General features: G+C 39.9%; 1 protein-coding gene across 1 annotated transcript in view; it reads right to left on the bottom strand.

Annotated features, from left to right (window-relative positions):
• Positions 1 to 24866, bottom strand: part of BTBD7 (BTB domain containing 7) — a 100655-nt gene that overhangs the window by 7577 nt on the left and 68212 nt on the right. Inside the window, exons 4-10 of the mRNA XM_003260909.3 lie at positions 19342 to 19550; positions 17166 to 17241; positions 12399 to 12559; positions 8831 to 8974; positions 6649 to 6838; positions 3672 to 3850; positions 1041 to 1505 (exon numbers count right to left, since the gene is read on the bottom strand). Coding sequence (XP_003260957.1) covers positions 1041 to 1505; positions 3672 to 3850; positions 6649 to 6838; positions 8831 to 8974; positions 12399 to 12559; positions 17166 to 17241; positions 19342 to 19550 — 1424 coding nt within the window. The remainder of the gene's footprint in view (positions 1 to 1040; positions 1506 to 3671; positions 3851 to 6648; positions 6839 to 8830; positions 8975 to 12398; positions 12560 to 17165; positions 17242 to 19341; positions 19551 to 24866) is intronic.

The following is a 24866-nucleotide window of genomic DNA, read 5'->3' as shown; positions in this document are numbered from 1 at the left end:
GGTGAGTCTTTTCTTCTAACTTGCTACTGATAGCATGTGACTGAGTAGGAAGACTTAAAAATCTTTTTTTTTTTTGAGACAGTCTCCCTCTGTCATCCAGGCTGCAGGGCAGTGGTTTAATCACAGCTCACTGCAGCCTCAACAACCTCCCAGGCTCAAGTGATTGTCCCACCTCAGCCCCATGAGTAGTTGGGACTGCAGGCACGTGCTACCACACTTAGCTAATTTGTTTGTTTATTTGGTAGAGTCAGGGTCTCACTATGTTTCCTAGGCTGGTTTTGAATTTCTGGGCTCAAGTGATCCTCCCACTTCAGCCTCCTAAAGTGTTGGGATTACATGTGTGAGTCATGGCACCTGGCCAAAAAAAAAAACAAACAAAAAAAACACTCTTTCTTAAGTATATTATATAAAATCTCTAATACAGTGCAAAATCAAGCAAAGAATCCTCTATCAATTTACTACCTACTAGCCCTGGCTACTATGATTCTAAGGGAAGTGGGGGCTCTGCTGATGAGCTTCAGAGGCAGAGGCATGTCTGAGGCCCTGAGGCCTCATTTTCTGCTCATCTTCTGAATGGGGAGTTTTTTCCACATTATTCCTGATAATTCCACATTATTTCTGTACTTAGCTGTAAGTAGCTTTTGCTTCTTGTCCCATTAAAGCATGTGGTAGAATAGTGGATTTTACAGAATAGTAGAAGTTAGGGACAAATTGTAGACCTGTGCTTGAACAGAAGATGAAACTGCTATATTCCTTTATGTTGCACAGTAACCCCATTCCTTCCTAATCCTGCCAAATGAACATAAAGATAAGAAGATAGCCAACTCCTCCATATGCACCTCTTGGTCTCTCCCCGTCTTTTCTCATTCAAGTACACTAGCGTTTTTTCCTCCTTTCCACACCCCTCAAGTCTATGCCTTCCACTTGTCAGCAATACTTCTGGGCACTGCTGAGTCCCAGTGGGGCTCTTGGGGCCAAGAAAATTGCTTCTAATACTCCACAAACCGAATTTGAAGCAAGTTACTGAAGTGTTGACTTACCACTTGCTTCTCAGATGCTGCTGCTGCTGCTGCTGCTGTTGCTGTTGAGGTGGTGGTGGCGGCAGCAGCAGCCACCGTCTGTCTGCCCAGTCCTGCAGTGCTGGTACAATCAGGCGGTGCAGCTTTCACACTCGGCAAGTAGCCTGGGGGAGGGCCAGCTTTAGGAGCTGTTCTGGAGTGGAACAGCGAATGATTACAGGGATAAGAAAATGAACGTGAAGGGTGCTGACTGGGAGGTCTTTGTTTCCAGCCTGCTTTGAGTTGGTTATGGATTGGGGTAGCTGGGGGGTGGTAGGGAGGTGGTGGAGGGGGCAAGGGTGGATGGAAGGCCACAAAAGAGTCCAGATCTGTAAACATGGTTTCTGCAGGAGGGGTACTGTTTACGCGACATCTCCCAGGCTGTCTCATTGTCAAGAGTGGACTTTCATCCCCAAAACGTTCATCAGGAAAGAATTTGTGAGGATTCTAAGAAAGATTAAAAAAAAAAGGATATTAGCAGATTTCATAAGTGGAAATTTATAGGCTGAGAGAATTAAGTGAGGTACTTAAGAAAACCACAGTCAGCAAGAATAAAAATCATAATACATTTTTCTAGGCCAGAAGCCCAAGAAAAAAATCACCTTAGTTATAGTACAAAGACACAGAGTGCAGCCTAGGACACAGCCATGAAAGAAAGCTGCTTGATCGAATGCTCCACAAGCAGGTCACTCATCTCAGATTATGTGATAGTGCAAAAACTGGTAATAAAACCAAACTCTAATATGTCTTTGCTAAGAGATTAACATTAAATGCCAAAGGGAGAAAGGAATACAACTGAGGATGTTCTGGAAACTTTCTGACAAAACATCTATGCCTGCTCTGTCTGAAATAAAAACTACAAAATACTATTCATTACCCATTATACATGACTAAGTCTGACCAATATTTTGGTAAACATTAAAAAAGAATATGTCATGCAATTTAAGATACCAAATTCAGACACAATTTAGAATGGCAAAGGGAAAAGAAATGAGTAGAAAACCAGACTATGTATTTTAAGGAGAAAAACTGTAGCAAAAAATGAAAATCAACAACCTAAAACAAGAACCCAAAAATGTTCAGTAGAAAATTAGGACAGCAGGGGGAAAAAGAAGAAAAAGAACCTAAAAATGGTTTGCTGACTTGCTGAAGAACCCTATGCCATGTTCATTCATTCATTCATTCATTCATTCTTTTTTTGAGACAGGGTCTCATTCTGTCACCTAGGCTGGAGTGCAGTGGTGCAATCATGGCTCACTGCAGCCCTGACATTCTGGGCTCAAGTGATCTTCCCACCTAATCCTCTGAGGAACCAGGACTACTGGCACATACCACTATGCCTGGGTAATTTATTATATTTTTTGTAGAGGTAGGGTTTTGCCATATTGCCCAGGCTAGTCTTAAACTCTTGAGCTCAAGTGATTCACCTGCCTAGGCCTCCCAAAGTGCTGGGATTACAGCCATTGTCTCCAGCCTATCCTTTTTTGTTTGTTTGTTTGTTTTTGAGACGGAGTCTTGCTCTGTCACCCAGGCTGGAGTACAGTGGTGCAATCTTGGCTCACAGCAAACTCCACCTCCCAGGTTCAAGCGATTCTCTTGCCTCAGCCTCCCAAGGCTGGGACTACAGGCCCACACCACCACACCTGGCTAATGTTTGCATTTTTAGTAGAGACAGGGTTTCACCATGTTGGCCAGGCTGGTCTCGAACCCCTGACCTCAAGTGATCTGCCCACCGTGGCATCCCAAAGAGTTGGGATTACAGGCGTGAGCCACTGTGCCCAGCCACATCCTATCCTTTTAAAGGGTACGTATTAAAGGGGTTTGGAGTTTGTAGCAAGAAAATGAATCATCTAACCAGATGAAATTAAATTTTATTTAAGGCTCTGATTCAGTGGCTGTGATCAGACTAGTTTACAAATTCTATCTTAATTGCAAAACCAGTGCTATTGCTTTTGTATCTAATAATTACTAGAAATGAGTTTTTTCTTTTTTCCTGGTAGGTTAAAAAAGAAAGCACTGTTTGATTCTCATGCTTGGGTTTGAACCCTCATGCAAGAAATTTCTTGTAAGATGGAAAACAGAAACGAAAGTGGGCATGTGAAAGGTGTGTAAGTGTGGTAGTAGACCAAATCTCAAACCTAGTGACCAAACAAGGAAGAGAGAGCAGTGGAAGTTCAGAATTTTCTACTTCCATGCCATCTCTGTTTGGGCATGCACACTGTGGAATTTTTTAGCAGTCCCCACTTGTATGCTTGCTACATACCAGAAATAAAGCTGCTGTACAATAGTATTCTGGGTCTTCATAACAATTTATGTTACAGGTAAAAGAGCTGTTGATGCCCAGGGTGGTTAAGTAACTCATTCCAAGTTAACCAACTAGTAAGCAGCAGAGCCGGGATCTAAACCCAGTTCTCATTCTAGGTCTCTGCTCAGTCCACTCCATGACGTTGCCTCTCACCAGGAGGGACTTGCAGGTTATCAAAGACACCAAAGGCAGTGAAAAAGCATATACGAAGAAACGGAAATAAGCCAAGGACTTGTCAGGATGTCTACAATACTGCCTGTCTGGTGACTGAGGCTCCCTATTTTAAACAGTTTAATGTCATTTCCTACCTGCAACAGCTCTGCAGCAGCATCTGCAAGACCAAACTCTCTTAGCACTCGAATCTGAATTTCATAGCTGACAGTGGCACCTTCCCCGCAGTTCAGGGCGTAGGCCCTCTGCACCTGCTCCGTGTGCCGCAGTTCCTGCAGTCGTCTGACCATGTCTTTCATAATGAGGAGACGAGGAACTGGAAGGAGAAAAACAGTGGGAAAGCAAAATTCCTGAGCTACACAAAAGACGACCCCGTGAGCCCAAGGGAAAAAAGCATGTATTTCATACCAGAATCTTGTAAGTTTTTTAGATAGTATCTTAATTTCCTGGGAACATATTCATTTACATATCTCTATTTTTCAAGGTTTTAAAATTTCACTATGCCCAAAAGGTTCTTGATCATACTGAACAGCCCGAGTTGTATTATTTTAGTTTACAGTTCAAATACAATTTTACTTGCATGTACTCTTTTCTGAATCTCAGGATATTTCAGAAGTCTTTAAATATATTCATTCTATTATTCAAATAATTTTTTGAGTCCTGACTATGCACCAGGGATTGGACTTGGATATTAGGGTGCACAGAATGAAACACACGATTCCTCTTCTCAAGTTTCTGGCTTAGTGATATGAACTAAACCAGAAGTAAACAAATACAATATAGGGTCATAAATGTTCCTGGAGAGAAATATGCAAAGGACACTGAGGGACTGGAAGGGGCACCCAGCCAGACGGGGGACAGACAAGAAAGGCTTCAAGGTATACACAGAGCAGATTCTTGAAGAATGAAGGGAAACCAGATGGGCAAAAAAAAAAGAAAGCTGTCTGAGCAGAAGGACTGGGTATGTGTAAAACATGCTGAGACAGCCTGGCAGAAGTGGTTGGCATGGCCAGCAGAACTTAGGGTTCAGAGCTGTAAGCAGGAAAAGTGTGAAGAGAGGAGGCAGAAAGATGCCTACTGGCAGATCATGGATAAAGAATTTAAATTGTATCCTGTGCACAATAGGCAGTCACTTTTGCAGGAGGATGACAGGATCAGAGCTGTGAACGAGTGCACTCTGATGTTAATGTAAAATGGGCAGGCATGCTGTGACTGGTAGGCTAAATCAAGCTTGCTGTCTGCCTTTGTAAATAAAGTTTTATTGGAACGTAACTGTACCCATTCATTTATGTACTGTCTATGGCTGTTGTATGGAGTTAAGTAGATAGAGACAACAGACTGTATAACCTACAGAGCCTAAAGTATTTACTATCTGGCCCTTTCTGGAAAAAGTATGCCGGCTGACAAGCTGGTGTAAAAGACAGAATTTTGTGTAAGATGAGAGGCGGGAACACTGGTTAGAAACCTGAAGTAGGGCTGTAGCTGTAGGGCTGGAGAGGTGATGGAGTCTATAAATATTTATGAGAGAAACTGACTAGAGCAGTGATTATTATTTTTTAGGGATAAAAGGAACTGGCATTTACTGAGTGCTTACTTTGTGCCAGGCAAACTCCTGTGCATATTACTCACGGTGCTTCATTAAATCCTCACAATTCTAGAAAGGAGGTATGAGCCCCAATTCATGGATGAGGAAATTAATGTTCAGGAAAGAAAATATTAATACCATGTTCAAAGTCATACAAAGTAACAGAGCCAAGATATGAGCCCCCTAACCCTCTGCAACAAGCTATCCTTTCATGAATGTGGTGTGCAAGGAAGTGAGAAGAACCCAGGATGATACCAGAACAGGACCATACCTCATTAGCTAAACAATAGAGAGACAAGCCGTATTTTTCTGAGCATACTTACTTGAGAATGTCTAGACTTTTGAGATTGAGTTCTAAGATTAAATTATGCTGATTTTCAACTGCATTAATTCAAGCCTAAAAAGCCAGGCTAATTAGCAAAGCTTCAAAATCTGCATAAATCAGCTAAAGAAATATTTCTCTTCATGCTGTTAACTAATGTATATTTCAAGTAAATATGCAGTGGCCAAATTTGATAAGGTAACAACTGAAGAAAGTCATTAGCCCCAGAATAAAATGTATGTATTCAATTAAAAGTTCTGTCACTATGTCTTTTATTCATCTTTAATTACAATAGACATTTATAAGCAGAAATAAATAGTGCTATTTCCATTGCTATAGTGTGCTGGTTTTTATTTTGAATCTTGCAGTGGCAATTAGCAAGAGTTAATGACCATTAGATCATTGCTGACCACCAGATCATTGTTGCTTTTTTAGACTTCTTTGGTTAAAGCCAACATTTACTGATGCTCAGATGTTTTTGGACATGACAGTTATACCCTGATCGATAGCCAATTCCCCTAAAGTCATAAGACATAAACCTGTGCTACAGTAAAATTCACAGAGCAGAGCTTGAGAAACTGGATCTCTAGGAAACCCACAGTGATCACATTTTGGAAGGCCACAGACTCAAAGGTATAACAGACTAGGAAGGCCATAGCCTTAAAGGTATGATAGGGCATTTGACCCTCCCAAAGGGTCTTGTAACCTGAGAAATACCCTATAGTGATAAAAAAAAATCTGAATTCCTCTAAACCAGTGGTTCTCAAAATGGGTGACTTTGTCCCACAGGGCACAACTGGCAATGTCTAGAAACATAAAAATGTTTCCAAAAGGTTTTGCACAGAGGTGTGCATGCATGCATATATGTGCTCCTAGCATTTATTGAGTACAGGCCAGGGATGCAGCTGACCACCCTACAAGGCACAGGACAGCTCTCCATTAACAGAATAATCCAGCCCCAAATGTCAGTAAGACCAAGGCTGAGAAACTCAAGGGTAAACTGATAAACTGTATACACTTAGTAATACAAAATAAAATATAAAGCAAAAGTTTTAGCTTAAAAGTATTTATTCTTTAAGGAGAACAAAGCATAAAGGGTATTGAAATGTGGAGAGAATTAGCATATACAGAGAGGCTCCAACATCAGCAATTTCAAAAAAATAATAAATTATTCATTTAATTATAAACACCCAATATACTGCCTTACCTGGAATTTCGTTGGCTACAACTGAAGGAGGGCTTGACTGGTTGCTGCTGATCTGCTGGTGGCTGATCATGTGACAACACTGTGGCACGGCATTATTGACCATGTAGAGCGTGTCTGGCACATTGGACATTCTAACCATTCGCAAGCGCACAAGATCTGTTTGTTCCACCATCATCTCATCTAGCACTGACTGAAATAATCATTCAGTATTAACAAAACCAGTCAACCTTCCTCTGTTAAATCACATTTGAAGGAAGATTATTACTTCCATCAAATAAAAAGGGAATTAATTTATTTCTATTTTATAAATGTTAATATTAGTGGTGAAAGAAAGTTCCCCTACATCTTTAACTTTTAAAGACTCTTTTAGGAGCATCTTTGAAAAGACACAAACATCTTTTGAAAAGTCTGCTTTTAATTAGAAGTATTTGAAATGTGAAGGAAGGATATGAAATTAATCAGAAATAAATTACACACAATATTATAATAAAACAATGTATACACGTGCTAAATAACGAATCCAACAAAGTGCTCAAAATACAAAGTATTCAAGATTGATAATCAGGGCCGGGCATGGTGACTCATGCCTGTAATCCCAGCACTTTGGGAGGCTGAGGTGGGTAGATCACCTGAGGTCAGGAGTTCAAGACCAGTCTGGCCAACAAGGTGAAACCTCATCTCTACTAAACATGCAAAAATTAGCCGGATGTGGTGGCGGATGCCTATCATCCCAGCTGCTCGGGAGGCTGAGGCATGAGAACTGCTTGAACTTGGGAGGTGGAGGTTGCAGTAAGCTGAGATCTCACCGCGGCACTCCAGCCTGGATGACAAGAATGAAACTCCGTCTTAAAAAAAAAAAAAAGATTGATAACCAATTCAAGAGACCTAGAAATAAACCAAATTTCCTCTTTTTGAAGAAAAAAGAAAAATGTTGCCTGGGCTGGAGTGCAGTGGTGCCATCATGGCTCATTGCAGTCTTGACCTCCCAGGCTCAAGCAACCTCCCACTTCAAGCCTCCTGCGTAGCTGGGACTACAAGAGCATACCACCAGGACTGGCTAGTTTTTTTTTTTTTTTTTTTTTTTAATTTATTTTTATTTTTTGTAGAGACAGGGTCTCACTAGGTTGCCCAGGCTGGTCTTGAACTCCTGGACTCAAGTGACCTTCCTGCTTCAGCCTCCCAAAGTGCTGAGATTACAGGCGAAAGCCACCATGCCTGGTCTAAAAATGAGAAACATTTTGAGGCAACTTGATTGTACACTCATTGAGTATACACACTGTTTGGTCTGTTAAATTTACTTCAGAAAGCTTCATAATGATTTCCTACTTTCAAAGACTGTCAGTTCCTCAAAAGGCCAAAGTGTTTTTTTTTTGAAGACTGGTTCTTACTCTGTCGCCCAGGTTGGAGTGCAGTGGGACAATCATGGCTCACTGTATAGCCTTTGCCTCCCAGGCTCAGGTGATTCTCCTAAATCAGTCTCCTGAGTAGCAGAAATCAGGGTGCAAGCCACCACAACAGGCTAAATTTTCCCTTTTAGTTTTTGGTAGAGTTGGGGTTTTACCATGTTGCCCAGGATGGACCCTGGAAAGTTCTTATGGCTGAACATCTAATAAAAATTAGATGTTTCATTTTCACATTACCGTATTTTCTGGGACAGTTCTTTATGTTACAATATACATAATGCCAACTAGTTACTTAACAGGCCTGAAATTTTTTCTTAGTCTGTGCATTTATTCTAAAACTAAACATAATTCCCAACAGTCAGCTATTGCAGAAATATGTTAAAAGAGGTCATGGCATTCCTTTAATTTACAAAGGAAGTAAAAAAGTGGGCAATCTTCTTTCAGAACATTTCCCTCATGCTCAAGATCACAAAATAGTGACAACCATTTTCAGTAAGTGGTAACAATTTGCAAGGCAGTTAACAATTTGCAAGGCAACTAAAATGAGAAAAACATAAAATGCATTTTAACATAACCTAAGTTTTAAAAACATGCTTAATTAAAATTAAACATTTTAGAAAACTATTCTGTTGAGTAGTCAAACTAGAACTTACTTTCATTTTCCCTACTGTTGAAAATATAGGTTATTTCCAAATATTTAAGTAATACTTAACAATGAACCACTTTGTGCATATGGTTTGTAATAAAGTAGTCTACTATCTTCATATGGTTTTCATTACCTTTGCTTCTTCCACATAGGGAGAGAAGAGTCGAGGACGAACATAGATGCCAGCATTTTTTTGCCGTAACCAGGCATTTGACTTCCCACCTTCTGTTGTAGGAAGCATATCTGATGGAGGAGTACTAATCAAGCCTCTTTTCATCTAAAAAAAAATTTTTTTTTTAGATAGAAATCTGTGTAGTACTACAATACTACTAAGATAAATAAAAATATTTATAACTATAAATAAAAATATGCAAACTTTATTATTTAAATAAGAATTCAGAAATGTACATGAAATTTAGAAATACCTCAAATTTTTTTTTTTTTGAGACGGAGTCTCACTCTTGTCGCCCCGGCTGGAGTGCAGTGGCATGATCTCGGCTCACTGCAACCTCCTTCTCCTGGATTCAAGCGATTCTCCTGCCTCAGCCTCCTGAGTAGCTGGGATTACAGGCACTCACCACCACGCCTGGCTAATTTTTTGTACTTTTAGTAGAGACGGGGTTTCACCATGTTGGTCAGGCTGGTCTGGAACTCCTGACCTCGTGATCTGCCCGCCTCAGCCTCCCAAAGTGCTGGGATTACAGGCGTGAGCCACCGCGCCCGGTGAAATACCTCAAATTTTTAATAATATTTAAAAGATTTGCAATAAAAAGATACTGTAATTTCCCATTTTTCTCTAAATAGAGGAATATTTTTAAAAACAAGAGACACATTAATTAAAAGGTAGTTAAGTTGGACTAAAGATCAGAACTCTTAATGAAAACCAATTTTCTTTACTCATCTAGGAACAAATTCAGTCCCGACCCAACTCCTCAAGACAAAACGAGAACACTGACATGGGCCTATATCTACAGTACAAGGATACAGGAAGGCTAGCACAGTGCTTAGCAACACAGGCTCTGGGGCAAGGCAGATTGTAGCTCAAACTTCAACTCCTGCATTTAACAGCCATGTACCACGGACATCTCCTTTACCTGGGCTTCACTTTAAGGGCTCCTGTACGGCCCCGGAGGCAAGGCAGTGCACAGCTAACTGAATAAGGTATCCCCGTTGTTTCCTGACTGATGCCAGGAGAATCTGTATCAAGTACCTTTAGTTCCTAAGGTGGTGTGAGGATTAAATGAAGGCAATGCAGATGAAAGCACCTAGTACAGTGCTTAGCACATACTAAGAGAGCATGAAAGTTAAGAGCCATTATTAGCAAACCTTTGTTGGGGACTTATGATGTGTTAGGCGCGGAATTAAGAGAGAGGTATATATTTCCTAGCCAAAGTTCTAAAATACTTTTCTAAACTACATACAGGGTTCAATTTGATTTGAGTCCCAGGTTTTAAACAAAACCAAAAGTTGTTTCTCCAATATTACTCTTGTTAAATATAATCAACAGCTGCATTAGTTAAAATTACTTTTAACTAGTAAAATACAGCATTATCTAGTATTTAGAAAATAGAGAAAAAAGTCAATACTCATTACAACAGTAATGTTGATATATTTCCTTCCAGTCTTTTCTTTTTCTTTCTTTTCTTTTCTTTTTTTTTTTTGAGACAGGGTCTCACTCTGTTGCCCAGGCTGGAGGGCAATGGGGAGATCTTGGCTCATTGCAACCTCCACCTCTTGGGTTCAAGCAATTCTCCCATCTCAGCTTCTCAGGTAGCTGGGACTACAGGTGCACGCCACCATGCCTGGCTAATTTTTGTATTTTTTGGTAGAGACAGTGTTTCACCATGTTGGCAGGCTGGTCTCGAACTCCTCAACTCAAGTGATCTGCCTGTCTTGGCCTCTGAAAGTGCTGGGATTACAGCGTCTGGCAGAGTCTTTAGCAAATGAAGTTTTACATAGTTGAATTTGAGAATACATAAAAATACATACTTTGCATCATCTTTTTCTTTTCTTCTTTTTTTCGATACAGAGTCTTGCTCTGTCACCCAGGCTGGAGTGCAGTGGCAGAATCTTGGCTTGCCTCTGGGTTTAAGCAATTCTTGTGCCTCAGCCTCCCGAGCAGCTGGGATTAACGGCATGCACCACCATGCCTGGCTAATTTTTGTTATTTTTAGTAGAGACAGGGTTTCGCCATGTTGGCCAGGCTGGTCTTGAACTCCTGACCTCAGGTGATCCACCCGCCTTGGCCTCCCAAAGTGCTGGGATTATAGGTGTGAGCCACTGCGCCCGGCCACTATACAGTCTTTATAACAACTGTTCAGGGGAGCAAAATATTCTGTTGTGTAGTGGTACTATAACTACTACCTTAACAGGTGAAAAAATGGTAACTGTTTTATTTTACTTTCTCTAGTGTGTGTGTAATTAGTGAGGCTGAATTTTTTTTTCTAATCAGAATCCACAAATATTTGTTTTTTTAAGTTTTATTTTTATTTATTTATTTTTATTACTGCTCCTTGTGGAGCAGGGCTACCCCAGAGGCAGTATGCCCAGAGTAGCCCATAAATACTTCTTGAAAACAATATTGTTTTCTTCTAGTTCTTCCATGTTTCCATTTAGTATTTAATTCTTCAATCTAACAAGGATTAATTTTGTGTGCCAGTGAAACAATGGTTTAACTTTCAATGAATTTCTTCTTCTGCTAATCAGTTAATGTAGCACCACACTGACTTGTGATAGTTCATTTATTATTATGTTTTCTGTTTTTTTTTCAGAAGACTTTTATAATGTTTTATAATGTTCCTGTGCAGTTAGAAAAAAACATTATGATATTGATAAGCATTACATTAAGTTTATAAGTCAATGTGTGAAGAACTAATGTTTATAATATTTATTTTTCCCATCCATGAATTCAAGCAATTCTATTAATTTTTTTTTTTTTTTTTTTTTTTGAGATGGAGTCTCGCTCTGTCACCCAGGCTGGAGTGCAATGGCTCGATCTTGGCTCACTGCAACCTCCACCTCCCCAGTTCAAGCAATTCCCCTGCCTCAGCCTCCCGAGTAGCTGGGATTATAGGCATGCACCACCACGCCTGGCTAATTTTTGTACGTTTAGTAGAGATGGGGTTCCACCATGTTGGCCAGGCTGGTCTCAAACTCCTGACCTCAGGTGATCCACCCGCCTTGGCCTCCCAAAGTGCTGGGATTACAGGAGTTAGCCACTGTGCCCAGCCAATTACATTAATTTTTTAAAAATTCACTGTTTAAAAAATTATGAAAGTAACAAGATGAGCTCTATTAATTTTCAGGTCCATCCATTCTTTTCTATTGAACCAATCCCTCCACTCCACTGCTCTCTGATTCACTGCTGTTCTTGAAGACTCTTCAAAGGTAATTTCTACCTTTTCCTTTTTGAATAAGGGTCTACTTGATCTACACTTAAATGACAGAATTAACTCTGCTAGAAATAATGCTCTTGCATGAGTAAGACCTATTTACCCAAATCTCATTCACCGAACATTTTAACTGTACTGTGTGGCAGACACAGGGGATACAACATCGTACACAACAGACATCTGTCTCTGTCCTCACAGAATTACAGCTTCACAATACTCTATTAGTAGCAGAAATTATTTACAATGAATAAAAACATAGACCTGGCATTTTTCTTTTCATGAAAGGAATACATGGAGAAAAACACTTACTGCATCACTTAAGACTTCACTGTTTATAGGTAAGATGTGTTCAATTCGCACAAAAGGTAAGAGAGAAGAAAGGATCTCTCTGAGCTCTTCCATGTCCAGGTCCCGTCTTTTTACACCTCTTTTGTTCACACTATGGGCAGTGCCACTCAGTAAGTTTGGCTCTATGAGACAGAAAATGAAAAGTTTCCAACCAAATCCAAATGTTCTGAGACAGGTTTCCTTTGTTCTCTAGTACATACACTAACAGTACCACTCTATAGACTTATGTGCCTCTGCTTTAAAAAGGGTTATAAGTCAATTATTTTTCTTTCATGTTTGTTTAATAGGGATGTTCTTGGATAAAGAAAAAGCATGGTATCAACAGTACAATAAAATTATTTTATCACTGCTCTGCAATAAAGAATAAAGGATTCCTTTCTATAGACTAACTCAAAAGAGAAAAGATGACAATCTACTAAAATCTAGTTTTATCAAGGGCTTTTTAAAAAGCTTTCTCACTTTTGTGACCAGTTTTTAGTAGTATAAGGTCATTGCAGAGCATATGCCATTTCTGGTCACTGTAAGTTATCAGTATGCTCATTGGCCTACATATGTGTAACAGTAATTTAACAACATGCTAATCACTTGGTGTTTGAAGCAGCGAAGCCTAATGTGCTTTATTTGGCTTTAAGATTTTTATGAAAGTCTCCCAAATTTCCATAATACGGGAACATTACTGCATAAAAGTAGACCCTTTGATCTTTGACAGGTAATGTATGTCCATTGTCCAGGGCAGAGAATGAGTTCTTCATTGGGCATTAATGAACGACAATCTGAAATACATGCATGCTTATGCTATTGAGGTGGGAAGAAAAATTACATAATTTGGAAATCTTTAATCATGTCTTTAATCTAGGGGTCTGTAATTTTTTCTTAAAAAAATTAACACAGAATAAGATCTTTATTATTCATGAATAATAAATAATAAATAATAAATAATGAATAAATAATAAATAATAATAAATGCTGGATTTTTTTCAAATATTCTACAGGAAAACTGATATCTTTCTTAAATTGTGGGTCTGTTTGTGTGTGTGTGTGTGTGTGTGTGTGTGTGTGTGTGTGTGAGAGAGAGAGAGTTGATTGTTTTTGAGAAGCTAAGTTTTTTTCTGGATTCATTCAGAATAAAATTGTTAACTGTGTAGAAAAGAGTCGTTTTTTTTCCCCCTTGGCTAGCTATGATTTAGCTTCATACTTATTTAAGGCATTCTGCTTTTCAAAATATGTTTTTTTTTCTTAAAGTAGTGACATCCTGTTTTCTTATAAAATCTTACATGAAACCCCCAAATATGTGACAGGTAACGGCAGAATCCTTCTGTATAAAACTGACTGAAACAAAGCTATGGCCTGGTTCACTTAGCTTCCTTCTTATCCCCGCAGAAGAACCTTCCACTAACCCAGTGTGGAAACTACCTTTTATTTATTTTATTATTATTATTATTATTATTATTTTTTTGAGACGGAGTCTCGCTCTGTCGCCCAGGCTGGAGTGCAGTGGCATGATCTTGGCACACTGCAACCTCCACCTCCTGGGTTCAAGCAATTCTCCTGCCTCAGCCTCCCGAGTAGCTGGGATTATAGGCACCCGCCACCACACTCAGCTAATTTTTGTATTTTTAGTAGAGATGGGGTTTCACCATTTTGGCCAGGCTGGTCTCAAACTCCTGACCTCAGGTGATCCACCCACCTTGGCCTTCCAAAGTGCTGGGATTACAGGCGTGAGCCACCGCGCCCGACCTATCAACTATTTTTCTAAGGAAAATTTTAACCCTTAAGGATGCCTGTTATCTGCCCCAAATAAATGACATTTCATCATTACCAACTTTACATCACTGAACAAGCTTATGGTCTATAACATTTACACAGTTATATACAATCGGTTCTTATGATCTGAAGTAGTTATAAAGTCAACACAAACAATGAATCAGTGAATACTGAACTATTGTTCATAGGGAAAACACAGGGTTAGGTCCCTGTGAGCCTCTGGTCACAACATTTTTGTCAAATGATTAAGACAGACCCTTGTTTTATGTGTTTCTGTTTAAAGACACTTTATTTAATATATGTGGCTGATTCATTAACACTAACCTCACGACCAACAGCACTGTAACTCACGCCTGAATGAAGCTTACCTAACTCATGTATTGTCTCTGTATGGCACACCACAGCCTTCCTGTTCTCAGGAACACTAGATAGCACTTCAGTACTACACATGGGGGCCATCTTGAACAGTGAGATCACGAAAACATAAAAATGTAAAAAATGTGGCAGTCAGTAAGGAGATCTGAAACAAGAAGGCAGAGTGCCTCGTCTTGTTAGAACTCAGCTGGGAATGTGCTTGTTGGGAGACCAAGCTTTTTGCTACTCCGTGATAAATTTCAGCGACTAGGTAAGTTGACAAATATAAAAGCTATGAATGAGAACTAATTGTATGCTGGCATTTAAAAAACGTTCTAAATCAATTGTAATGGTTTTCATATTTAAAAAAATTCATAACTTGCCGGGCATAGTGGATCATCTGAGGTCAGGAGTTCGAGAACAGCCTGGCCGACATGGCGAAACCCTGTCTGTACTAAAAATACAAAAATTAGCCACGCGTGGTGGCACGTGCCTGTAATCCCAGCTACTCGGGAGGCTGAGGCAGGAGAATAGCTTGAACCCAGGAGGCAGAGGTTGCAGTGAGCTGAGATCGTGCCACTGTACTCCAGCCTGGGAGACAGAGCAAGACTCCATCTCAAAAAAAAAAAAAAAAAAAAAAAGTCATAACTTTGCTGCTCTCTGAAATAAAATTTTAAAAATAAAAAAAACACATTCAAATCTGAGAATTGCTAAAGGTTTTGCTAGCCACAGAAAAAAAATTGGAGAAATAAAATAGAAGGACTGCTTTTGTTCCCTAGAGCTTGGAGAGTAGCATATTAAAGAAACACTATAAAAAGGCTTAAAGGCAGGTTTAGCACACATTTTTTATATTTAAAAATGTGACAAAATAACTCTATAAATGTACTAAAATCCACTGACTTGAACACTTCAAACCGGTGAACTTTAAGATACATAAATTATATCTAAATAAAGCTATCGAAAGGTGACAGAAAAGGGAAATCGGTATTTAATTTTTCAATTAAAAATTTTAAATTTAGATTCAGTACATAAAGGAACACAACGATGTTTGAGGGAAGGAGGACAGGTGGGTGGGCTAACCCTAGACACAAACAAAAGACTGCTGTGGAATCACAAATTTCCAAAGTTGAAAGCCCAGCCTCCAACATATGATGCTTCCTTCTCTTCTGCAGTGACCCCACTGGGAGGTCATTCAGAAGTATTATTTATTTCTCTTTTACCTTCCACAACATTTTTTTTTTTTTTTTTTTTGAGACGAAGTTTTTCTCTTGTTGCCCAGGCTGGAGTGCAATGGCCCCATCTCGGCTCACCACAACCTCTGCCTCCTGGGTTCAAGTGATTCTCCTGCCTCAGCTTCCCAGGTAGCAGGGATTACAGGCGCATGCCACCATGCCCAGCTAATTTTTTATTTTTAGTAGAGACAGGGTTTCTCCATGTTGGTCAGGCTGGTCTCGAACTTCCAACCTCAGGTGATCCGCCCGCCTCGGCCTCCCAAAGTGCTGGGATTACGGACTTGAGCCACTGCACCCAGCCTATTTTCTACAACATTTAAAAATAAACAATGAATGCTTTTTTATTTGTACTCTTTTTTTTTTTTTTTGAGTCTCGCTCTGTCACCCATGTGGAGTGTGATAGTGCAATCTCAGCTCACTGCAACCTCTGCCTCCCAGGTTCAAGTGATTCTCATGCCTCAGCCTCCCGAGTAGCTGGGAGTACAGGCGCATGCCACCATTTCCCACTAGTTTTTGTATTTTTAGTAGAGGCGGGATTCTGCCATGTTGGCCAGGCTGGTCTCAAACTCCTGATCTCAGGTCAGTCTGTACTCGTATTTTTAAATTGAGGTTAAAAGTCACATAACACAAAATTTATTTAAAACTTTTTTTTTTTTTTTTTTTTTTGAGACAGAGTCTTGCTCTGTTGCCCAGGCTGGAGTGCAGTGGCGCAATCTTGGCTCACTGCAAGCTCCGCCTCCCAGGTTCACGCCATTCTCCTGCCTCAGCCTCCCGAGTAGCTGGGTCTACAGACACCCGCCACCACGCCCGGCTAATTTTTTGTATTTTTGGTAGAGACGGGGTTTCACTGTGTTAGCCAGGATGGTCTTGATCTCTTGACCTCGTGATCTGCCCGCCTTGGCCTCCCAAAGTGCTGGGATTACAGGCGTGAGCTACCGCGCCCGGCCTAAAACATTTTAAAGCATACCATTCAGTGACTCTTACTATACTTGTATTGTTGTGCAACCATCAACACTAATTCCACATTTTCATCAACATTATGCTTTTGTAATACTTTAGTCATTATATGAAATTATATGAAATTTTTCATTCTAGTACTTCCACGAATCAGTCATGTTTTATTAAGCACCTAAGAACATAATAATAAAAAGTATCCTTTCAAAGCTGCAAAATAAGACTTTCTGATATATCTATTTGAATAAACTATACCCTGTCCACTAAAGGATTCTGCTGATGGTAAAAACTTCCCTTTTCACCAGGCAACAGTGTCAATTTTCAAGACTGATGTGCGGCATGCATTTCTATGAGCTTCTGGGAATGTAAGAACCACCAAAAATTTACACAAGGTAACTAGTGCAAGCTAATTTTCTGAGCTTACCTCTATCTGCTATTCTTTTCATCAACTGATGCTCTCCCCATTTAATCAGATATTTAAGGATATCTTGTTCACTTGCCTATAATAAAAAATGGTTTATATTTATTTTAGTGAAATTAGATAAGTGGTTAATTTCATTAAGTACTTTTCGTAGGTGGGAAATACAGCATGCAACTTACCATGTTTCACTCTTTCCACTGGCTGTTTGAAGTTTTAGTGTTAAATCTGTGGTCCATCAACAGGAAATACACAAGACTGCATTACATATATTTTATCCAGTCACCTCAATCTTGGCTCCCAACTAATTTTTAAATTTCATTTCTATCTTCTTTTTCTGTAACCTGCTCCCTTCCTATTTTATTTTTTCATTTTAATTTTTCCTTTTGAGATAGAGTCGCACTCTATTGCCTAGGCTGGAGTGCAGCAGTGCCACCATGGGTCTCTGCAGCCTCAACCTCCTGGGCTCAAGCGATTCTCCCAGCTTTAGCCTCCTGAGCAGCTGGGACTACAAGTGTGTGCTACCGCACCCAGCTAATTTTTTTTTTTTTTTTGAGAGGGAGTCTCGCACTGTTGCCCAGGCTGGAGTGCAGTGGCATGATCTTGACTCACTGCAAGCTCCTCCTCCTGGGTTCACGCCATTCTCCTGCCTCAGTCTCCCGAGTAGCTGGGACTACAGGCGCCCGCCACCACGCCCGGCTAATTTTTTTGTATTTTTAGTAGAGATGGGGTTTTACCTTGTTAGTCAGGATGGTCGCAATCTCCTGACCTCGTGATCCGCCTGCCTTGGCCTCCCAAAATGGCTAATTTTTTAATTTTTTGTACAAATGGGGTCCCACCTGTTGCCAAGGCTGGTCTCACACTTCCGGGCTCAAGCAACCCACTTCCTATTTTAACTTTATTTTATCTTACTATGTGGTTTCTATATAGCTGCCTTAAATTCTCTTTTGGAAGAAAACAGAGATAAGTAAATGAAAGTATAAGTATAGGGTATAAATATAGGGTATAGGCAGAGTAACTACTCTCTCCTGGAGGGACAGGAAAAACAAGTCAGTCAACTTGTTTCAGCAGAAGAAACTACAATCTCTACAAGGTATTCTACTGGTTGGTGAAGCACAATCTGTGAAATGGCAATGTAGCCCTCATTTCTTTGTATTTTATTTAAAATCTTAGAGCAAATCTAGGCTGCTAAGTTTTTTTTTTTTAATACTTTCTAAGAAGGAATGCAAAGCTCCTAAAGACAATAATCTAAGAGAACTAACAACTTCTAACACAAACAAAAAGCATCCAGTTTTGATCAGGACAATGAGACAAGGTTAATGAACAAAGATTCTCCATAAATCAAGCCCAAGTATGACATCTGTACTGCAATCAAAGCAATATACAAAGGAAAAGCACAGATGCTGAGTGTATTATTTAACTCTCCACTGCATTTCTGACTAAAATGGTAGCATTTAATCATTTTTCTAGTACAAATACAAAGAAATAGGAAGTGGCTCAATGGGTTTATGTCTTTAATAGCATTAAAACAGTTGTGCAGTTTTTAGCATAAAATTCATACAGCCAATGCACAAAAATTAAGCTTGAATATACTTTGCTTGCAAGTATTTTCTGTAATATATAAAATCTATTATTAATGTAAATTTCTAAGTTAAACTGACATTTAAGTCAAGAACACAAGAATTTGCTAAAAACTACTTCTGGTTAAAAATAAGTAGTTGAAAACATTACCGTACTTTGGAAGAATACATGCACTGAGTTTTGATAAAAATTTGAGCAGATCAGAAATTGAATATTATTTTTACTTTGTGCTGCTGAAGTTACTGTCTGCAATCTAAGTATGTGATGCTCCACCAAAAGTAAGAAACCACTATAGAGAAGCCACATTAATAGAGGTCAAGAAAATCATGTTGGGATGTGCTTCTGACCTTGCCTACTGCCCCAATCTCTTTTTGGTGCATTTGGCTGGGACCTGGGCTTGTTCAATGTAGCAGTGTACATGAAGAGCCAGTGAGACAGAAGGCTTTTGTTGCACAACTATGAAGAGGGCAGTCCTGGTGGTTTGATCACAGCCTGTTTCTCTTCCCCTGCCCTACCCTAGATGGAAGAGTAATAGAGCATAGATGGGTTTCTTGGCGCACATATGAATGACAATGAGTTTGAGAGGTGTTTAAATGATTACCTGTAGGTAGTCAGACTGGATAGCAGTAAGCAGATGGTCTTTGCTGAGTTCATAAAAAACATCCGAAGTCATGACCTGGGAAAATTCCTCACAGAGGAAATGTAAAGCTTGTCGGTGCACCCATTTAGAGCCATATGGATGAGAACTCCACTTGAGGATGGCAATTAAGGTATCTAATGAGATGCTCTCAGCAATGATATCCTCACAGCCTAAAAGAGAAGGCAAATACTTCTTGAGATTAATCATAAATATTACTTATTGAACATTAGTGTGCTAGGCACGATATTTAAAAGTCACAATAGCAAAAAAGAACTCAAGGAGATAAATAAAATCTCATGAAAATCACCAAGACTTGGTGGGATGGGTAAACAATAGACTATGGCATCTATAGAAAATCGGCTGCCTTACAGAGATGGATCTACAGAAAAAGGCAGAGAATCCTCCCAAGTTCAAGATAATAAACATCTATGTGCAAATCTAACAATGTGAGTAAGACAGTATAGAGGAAGACATTGGACCAAAGGGGAAAGAAGAGTAGGCAAAAAGGCTGCAGTGGTGGAAATTGGCTAGAGGAAGGATGTGGATGACACCTGACTGATGAGAGAACGCACACCTCAGAATAAGGTAGTGGGCTGCTGGCTATGCAGACATCCACTCTTTGTATGAAAACATAGCACCTTGCATTGTTGACAGTTTAATCCTTCAGAAAATAGACAAAATACATCTGAGCTTAATTCTGGCAAACTTGAAAAAGGAAGTGAAAAGGACCAGGATCCTGGAGAAAGCAACTGTGGCATTTCAAGAACTCAAGGAAGAAAAGAAAACCTAAGGAGACTCAAATCTCCTCCTTAGGAAAGATCATTTCAAAATATAAAGATAAAATATAAGTAAAAATCTAAGTGACAAAGATTATGGGAGTGAGAATGGCTGAAGTTGAACAGAAATTTTTCATTAAGCTTACTATAAAACAAAAAACAATCCTGATAATGTGAAAACAAACAAACAAACAAACAAACAAAAACCAGGTGTTTAAACACCACCACCAGGCCGGACACAGTGGCTCTTGCTTGTAATCCCAGCACTCTGGGAGTCCAAGGTGGGCAGATCACCTAAGGTCAGGAGTTAAGACCAGTCTGGCCAACATGGTGAAACCCAGTCTCTACTAAAAATACAAAAATTAGCCGGGCGTCCTGTAATCCCAGCTACTCGGGAGGCTAAGGCAGGAGAATCACTTGAACTCGAGGCGGAGGTTGCAGTGTGCCGAAATTGTGTCCGAAATCGTGTCATTACACTCCAGCCTGGGCGACAAAGCAAGACTCCATCTCAAAAAAAAAAAAATAAAGTAAACACCACCAAACTATGGCTACACAGAAAGGGCATAAATGAACTCCAGAGACTTCTAAAGTTCAAAGCTGTTTCTGAAACCATGAAAGGTGTAAAGACAAAGGGAGTGAATCCCACTTTCAAGTGATAGAAGATAATGAGTAGCAATATGGAGTCTACAAAAAGTAATCCCTCATTCCCTTTTCTGATATGGTACCAGATGAGAAATATCATAAATAACCATATAACTTGATTTCCACAAAGCATTTAGAAAATATTTCATGATGCTGCTAAACTGTAAGCACCACAAGATAGGGACTGCTATCTTCAATGTATCCCTAGCACCTTCTCGCACATGTGCTAAACCTGTGCTAAATAAAAATGTGTTGAATGTACAAATGAGATCTTTGCAGATAAGATGAAGAGACAGGGGATGGGATGACAGGACAGTGGTTAACAGAACCATTCATAAATGGCACTGATTAACTTGATGTGTGGAGTGGGAAGTTGGTTTTTGCCATGTTTATCAAGAACTTGGGGCTGGGTGCGGCGGCGCACGCCTGTAATCCCAGCACTTTGGGAAGGTGAGGCAGGTGGATCACCTGAGGTCAGGAGTTCGAGACCAGCTTGGCCAACATGGTGAAATCCCATCTCTACTAAAAATACAAAAATCAGCTGGGTGTGGTGGCATGTGCCTGTAATCCCAGCTACTCAGGAAGCTGAGGCAGGAGAACTGTTTGAACCCGGGAAGTGGAGGTTGCAGTGAGCTGAGATCGCACCACTGCACTCCAGCCTGGGTGACAGAGTGAGACTCTGTCTCGAAACAAACAAACAAACAAAAATCTTGGATAATGATGCGGAAAGTATGTTTCAAAATCAAACTTGGAAACACAGTTAACACCACACTGCATAGCAGAATCATAATTGCCTAAAAAGACTGATCAAAATGAAGTTGAAATATAACTAGGAGAATTAGTTCTACATTTAAAGAAACTGACTGCACAGCAGATGATGGTTGGCTTAACTGGAACTATGTAAAATAGGTTTTTTTTTTTTTAACTGAATGAATGCAAAATGTGACATGGCTGTTACAGATCTGAAGTGATCTCAGGCTTTTCAGGTACGAGCATCGAGCCGTAATCAAAGGACTAATATTGCTGCTTTCTGTGCAGTGCTGTGTTCTGGGCCCTGTGGGTCAGTTTAGATGAGCACTGACCAAACTGCAAGAGTCTCAGGAGGGCAAGGGAATAAGTTTGCAACTTATCACAGGAGAAAAGCTCCAAGCAAGAGATTATTTGGGTTATGTAAGAGAAACCTGAGGAGAGACATAAGAGCTGTCTTTAAATGCCTCTTCATGAGGCAGAGGAGAAATAACTGATTTATCCGTTGTTCCTAGGAAACAGATAGATGTTAAAAGCAGGGAGATTTTGGCTCAATGATAAGAAATTTCTAACAATTAGAATTTCCATCCTCTTCTCCCATCAAAAAAAGGATCCCTCTAGAAAGTGTCAGAGCAGAGGGCTCGTCACGTTAGGGATACAGTATAAGGAACCCTGACACTGGAAAGGAACTAAGGTCAGAAGACATCCAAGCTGATTTCATCACAAAGACAAAACCGTTTCTATAAAGATGGTAACAGAGCAAATAAAAGATGTCTTTATTCCAAGCACTAAAAGAATATCCCTATAAGGAACATAATGAGACCACCACATTTATATCCACATATAGATGACACCCAAAAGGCATGAAGATGTGCTAATGAGAAGCGGGAAATATGGGAAACTTTTCAAACAGTCGTCATTTTATGATGAGCCTTTGAGCCTTGAATGCCAAGCTGAGGAGGACAGACCTCATTCAGTAGCCAGTGGAGGACCTCTGCTGGCCTGTTGTTTTAAAGTGGGTATTGGAATAGGATTGAGTGGGACGAGTCGATCTGATAGGAAAGGCAATCTCATAGATGTGTTTGGGAGTGAAGCAGGGGAAATGAGAGAAAAGCTGGTTATTTAAAATGATGTGTCACAATCCTACTAAACCAGGATACTGGCAGAGGTGAAGAAAAAGAATGAAAGACAGTATGATCACAAATATTTAAACTGCTAAGGTTTACAAAGAAGCAGGATACAGTAGGAAAAAAAATGGGCTTTAAAATCAGACAGATTGGACTTGAAATCCTAGCGCTGCCACTCAGTAGCAAAATTACTTTAGGCAAATCACTTAACTCTTAAGAGTCTGAAATGTTCTCATCTGCAAAGCTGAGATTGTTTCCTACCTCACAGGTTGCTATGGGATTTAAATGAGGCCATACTCTTGACACTCTCATTTGTTCAAACAGTCTGGAGTACCTAAGCCGAGTACCATGAACACCCAGCTCTTTTCACTGCCTGGTGATGTCACTTGCCCCACAGCCTTCACCTCATTATATCCCTGACTTCCCAGTTGATAGCTCCAAGCCTAAGCTGCCTCCCAGTCACACCTGACTTTCACATGGATTTTCCACAGACATCTTAAATGCCAAAGTCAATTCATTTCCTCTGGGAAATCTGGTCCTCTTCAGTCACCAAAGCCAGAGATCTGAGTACTATTATTAGGTCCTTCTCCGGACGCTCATATCAAATCTATTACCACATGCTGTTCATTATTCTTTTCAATCCAACCCCTCCACAGAATCTCCATTGAATTTTTACCACCTCCTTTTCAGAACCTGATACTTTTCCCCTGCATTATTGAAATGGCTTTTAAAAAAATTCCCACCTCCAGTCTTTCCCTTTCTAACCTGCTCTCTGTACTGTTGCCAGAATGATCTTTTAAAATGTAAATTATATATGCCTCTTTAACGAATTATTCAACAGCTTCATGCTACAAATGATTTCAAGAAAAACTCCAAGCTACATCTCCCTTGGTGATCTGGCACCTGCCTACTCCCCAGCCCGATCCTGCGCAGACTCTACACCCCAGTCATACTGTGTCCCTTCCAATTCCCCAGAGGTCCACCAAATGCTTGCACCTCCAGGCTTTTGTGTATGTTGTTCCATTTTTCTGAAATGCCCCTAACTCTTTTTCTTAACTCCTCGGCATCTTTAAGTCTCAGCTTACATGCTGCCTCTTTTAAGAACCTACTTTGATATTGCTCCTCAAAGCCTTAGGTCAGGTGTTCCTCCTAAAAGTTTCTCTGGTACCCTGTGTTTGTCTGTAACAGGACACAACTCTCATACTACTATATCTTTCTTATATATATTTGTCTGACTCTTCCACCAGACTAAGTTCCTTTTCGGTAAAAGCCCCATCTTATCTGATTCTATAGTGTCTGGCACCTAGTAGATAATTAACTAAAAGCAAATAAAAATAGGAGCTAGCATTCTTGAAAACTTATTATGTATATGTACCAGGCTCTGTGCTAATTGCTTACTTTAGAATACTTAATTTTAGCACTTCTTCTCAAAGAAGGGTGTATTATTATTACTATTATCATCCCCATTTTATAGATGAGAAAACTAAGACTCACAAAGATTAAATAAGTTACCCAAGGTTACACATCTAGGAAGAAGACAAGTCCTACCTAAACACATCCTTCCTTCCCCTCCCAAAAGTTCCCCTTTCCTGCCTTTTATGCCTCTTAGACTTTTTTTTTTTTGAGACAAGAGTTTTGCTCAGCCGCCCAGGCTGGACTGCAGCAGCGCGATCTTGGCTCACTGCAACCACCATCTCCTGGGTTCAAGGGATTCTCCTGTCTCAGCCTCCCAAGTAGCTGGGATTACAGGCACCCACCATCGTGCCCGGCTAATTTTTTGTATTTTAGTAGAGACAGGGTTTCACCATGTTGGCCAGGCTGGTCTTGAACTCTTGACCTCAGGTGATCCGCCCGCCTCGGCCTCCCAAAGTGCTAGGATTACAGGCGTAAGCCACTGCACCCAGCTCTAACTTAAGACTTTTACTAATCAATGCTCATTAGAACTTATTTAGAACTACTTCTCTCGTGAGCAGAAAGCACCTTATAAATACACCAAACACGGTGATATTAACTCAAAAATGTAAAAGGAAGACAGATAAACAACTGGAATGCTGGTACAAAGACATTTATCTTATAATGTCAAAATTAATGTTTTAATCTGATGGTAAAGGATTTCAATTAATAATACGACTTTGTCAAGGTTATCAATATTGGAATGAAAATGTAAATATAGCAGCAAGGTAGAAAGGATGCT

Source organism: Nomascus leucogenys, chromosome 22a (genome assembly GCF_006542625.1).
Source record: "Nomascus leucogenys isolate Asia chromosome 22a, Asia_NLE_v1, whole genome shotgun sequence".
In the NCBI taxonomy this organism is placed as follows: Eukaryota; Metazoa; Chordata; class Mammalia; order Primates; family Hylobatidae; genus Nomascus; species Nomascus leucogenys.
The sequence above is the reverse complement of the archived record's forward strand: the minus strand, read 5'-3'. Positions and strand labels throughout refer to the sequence as shown.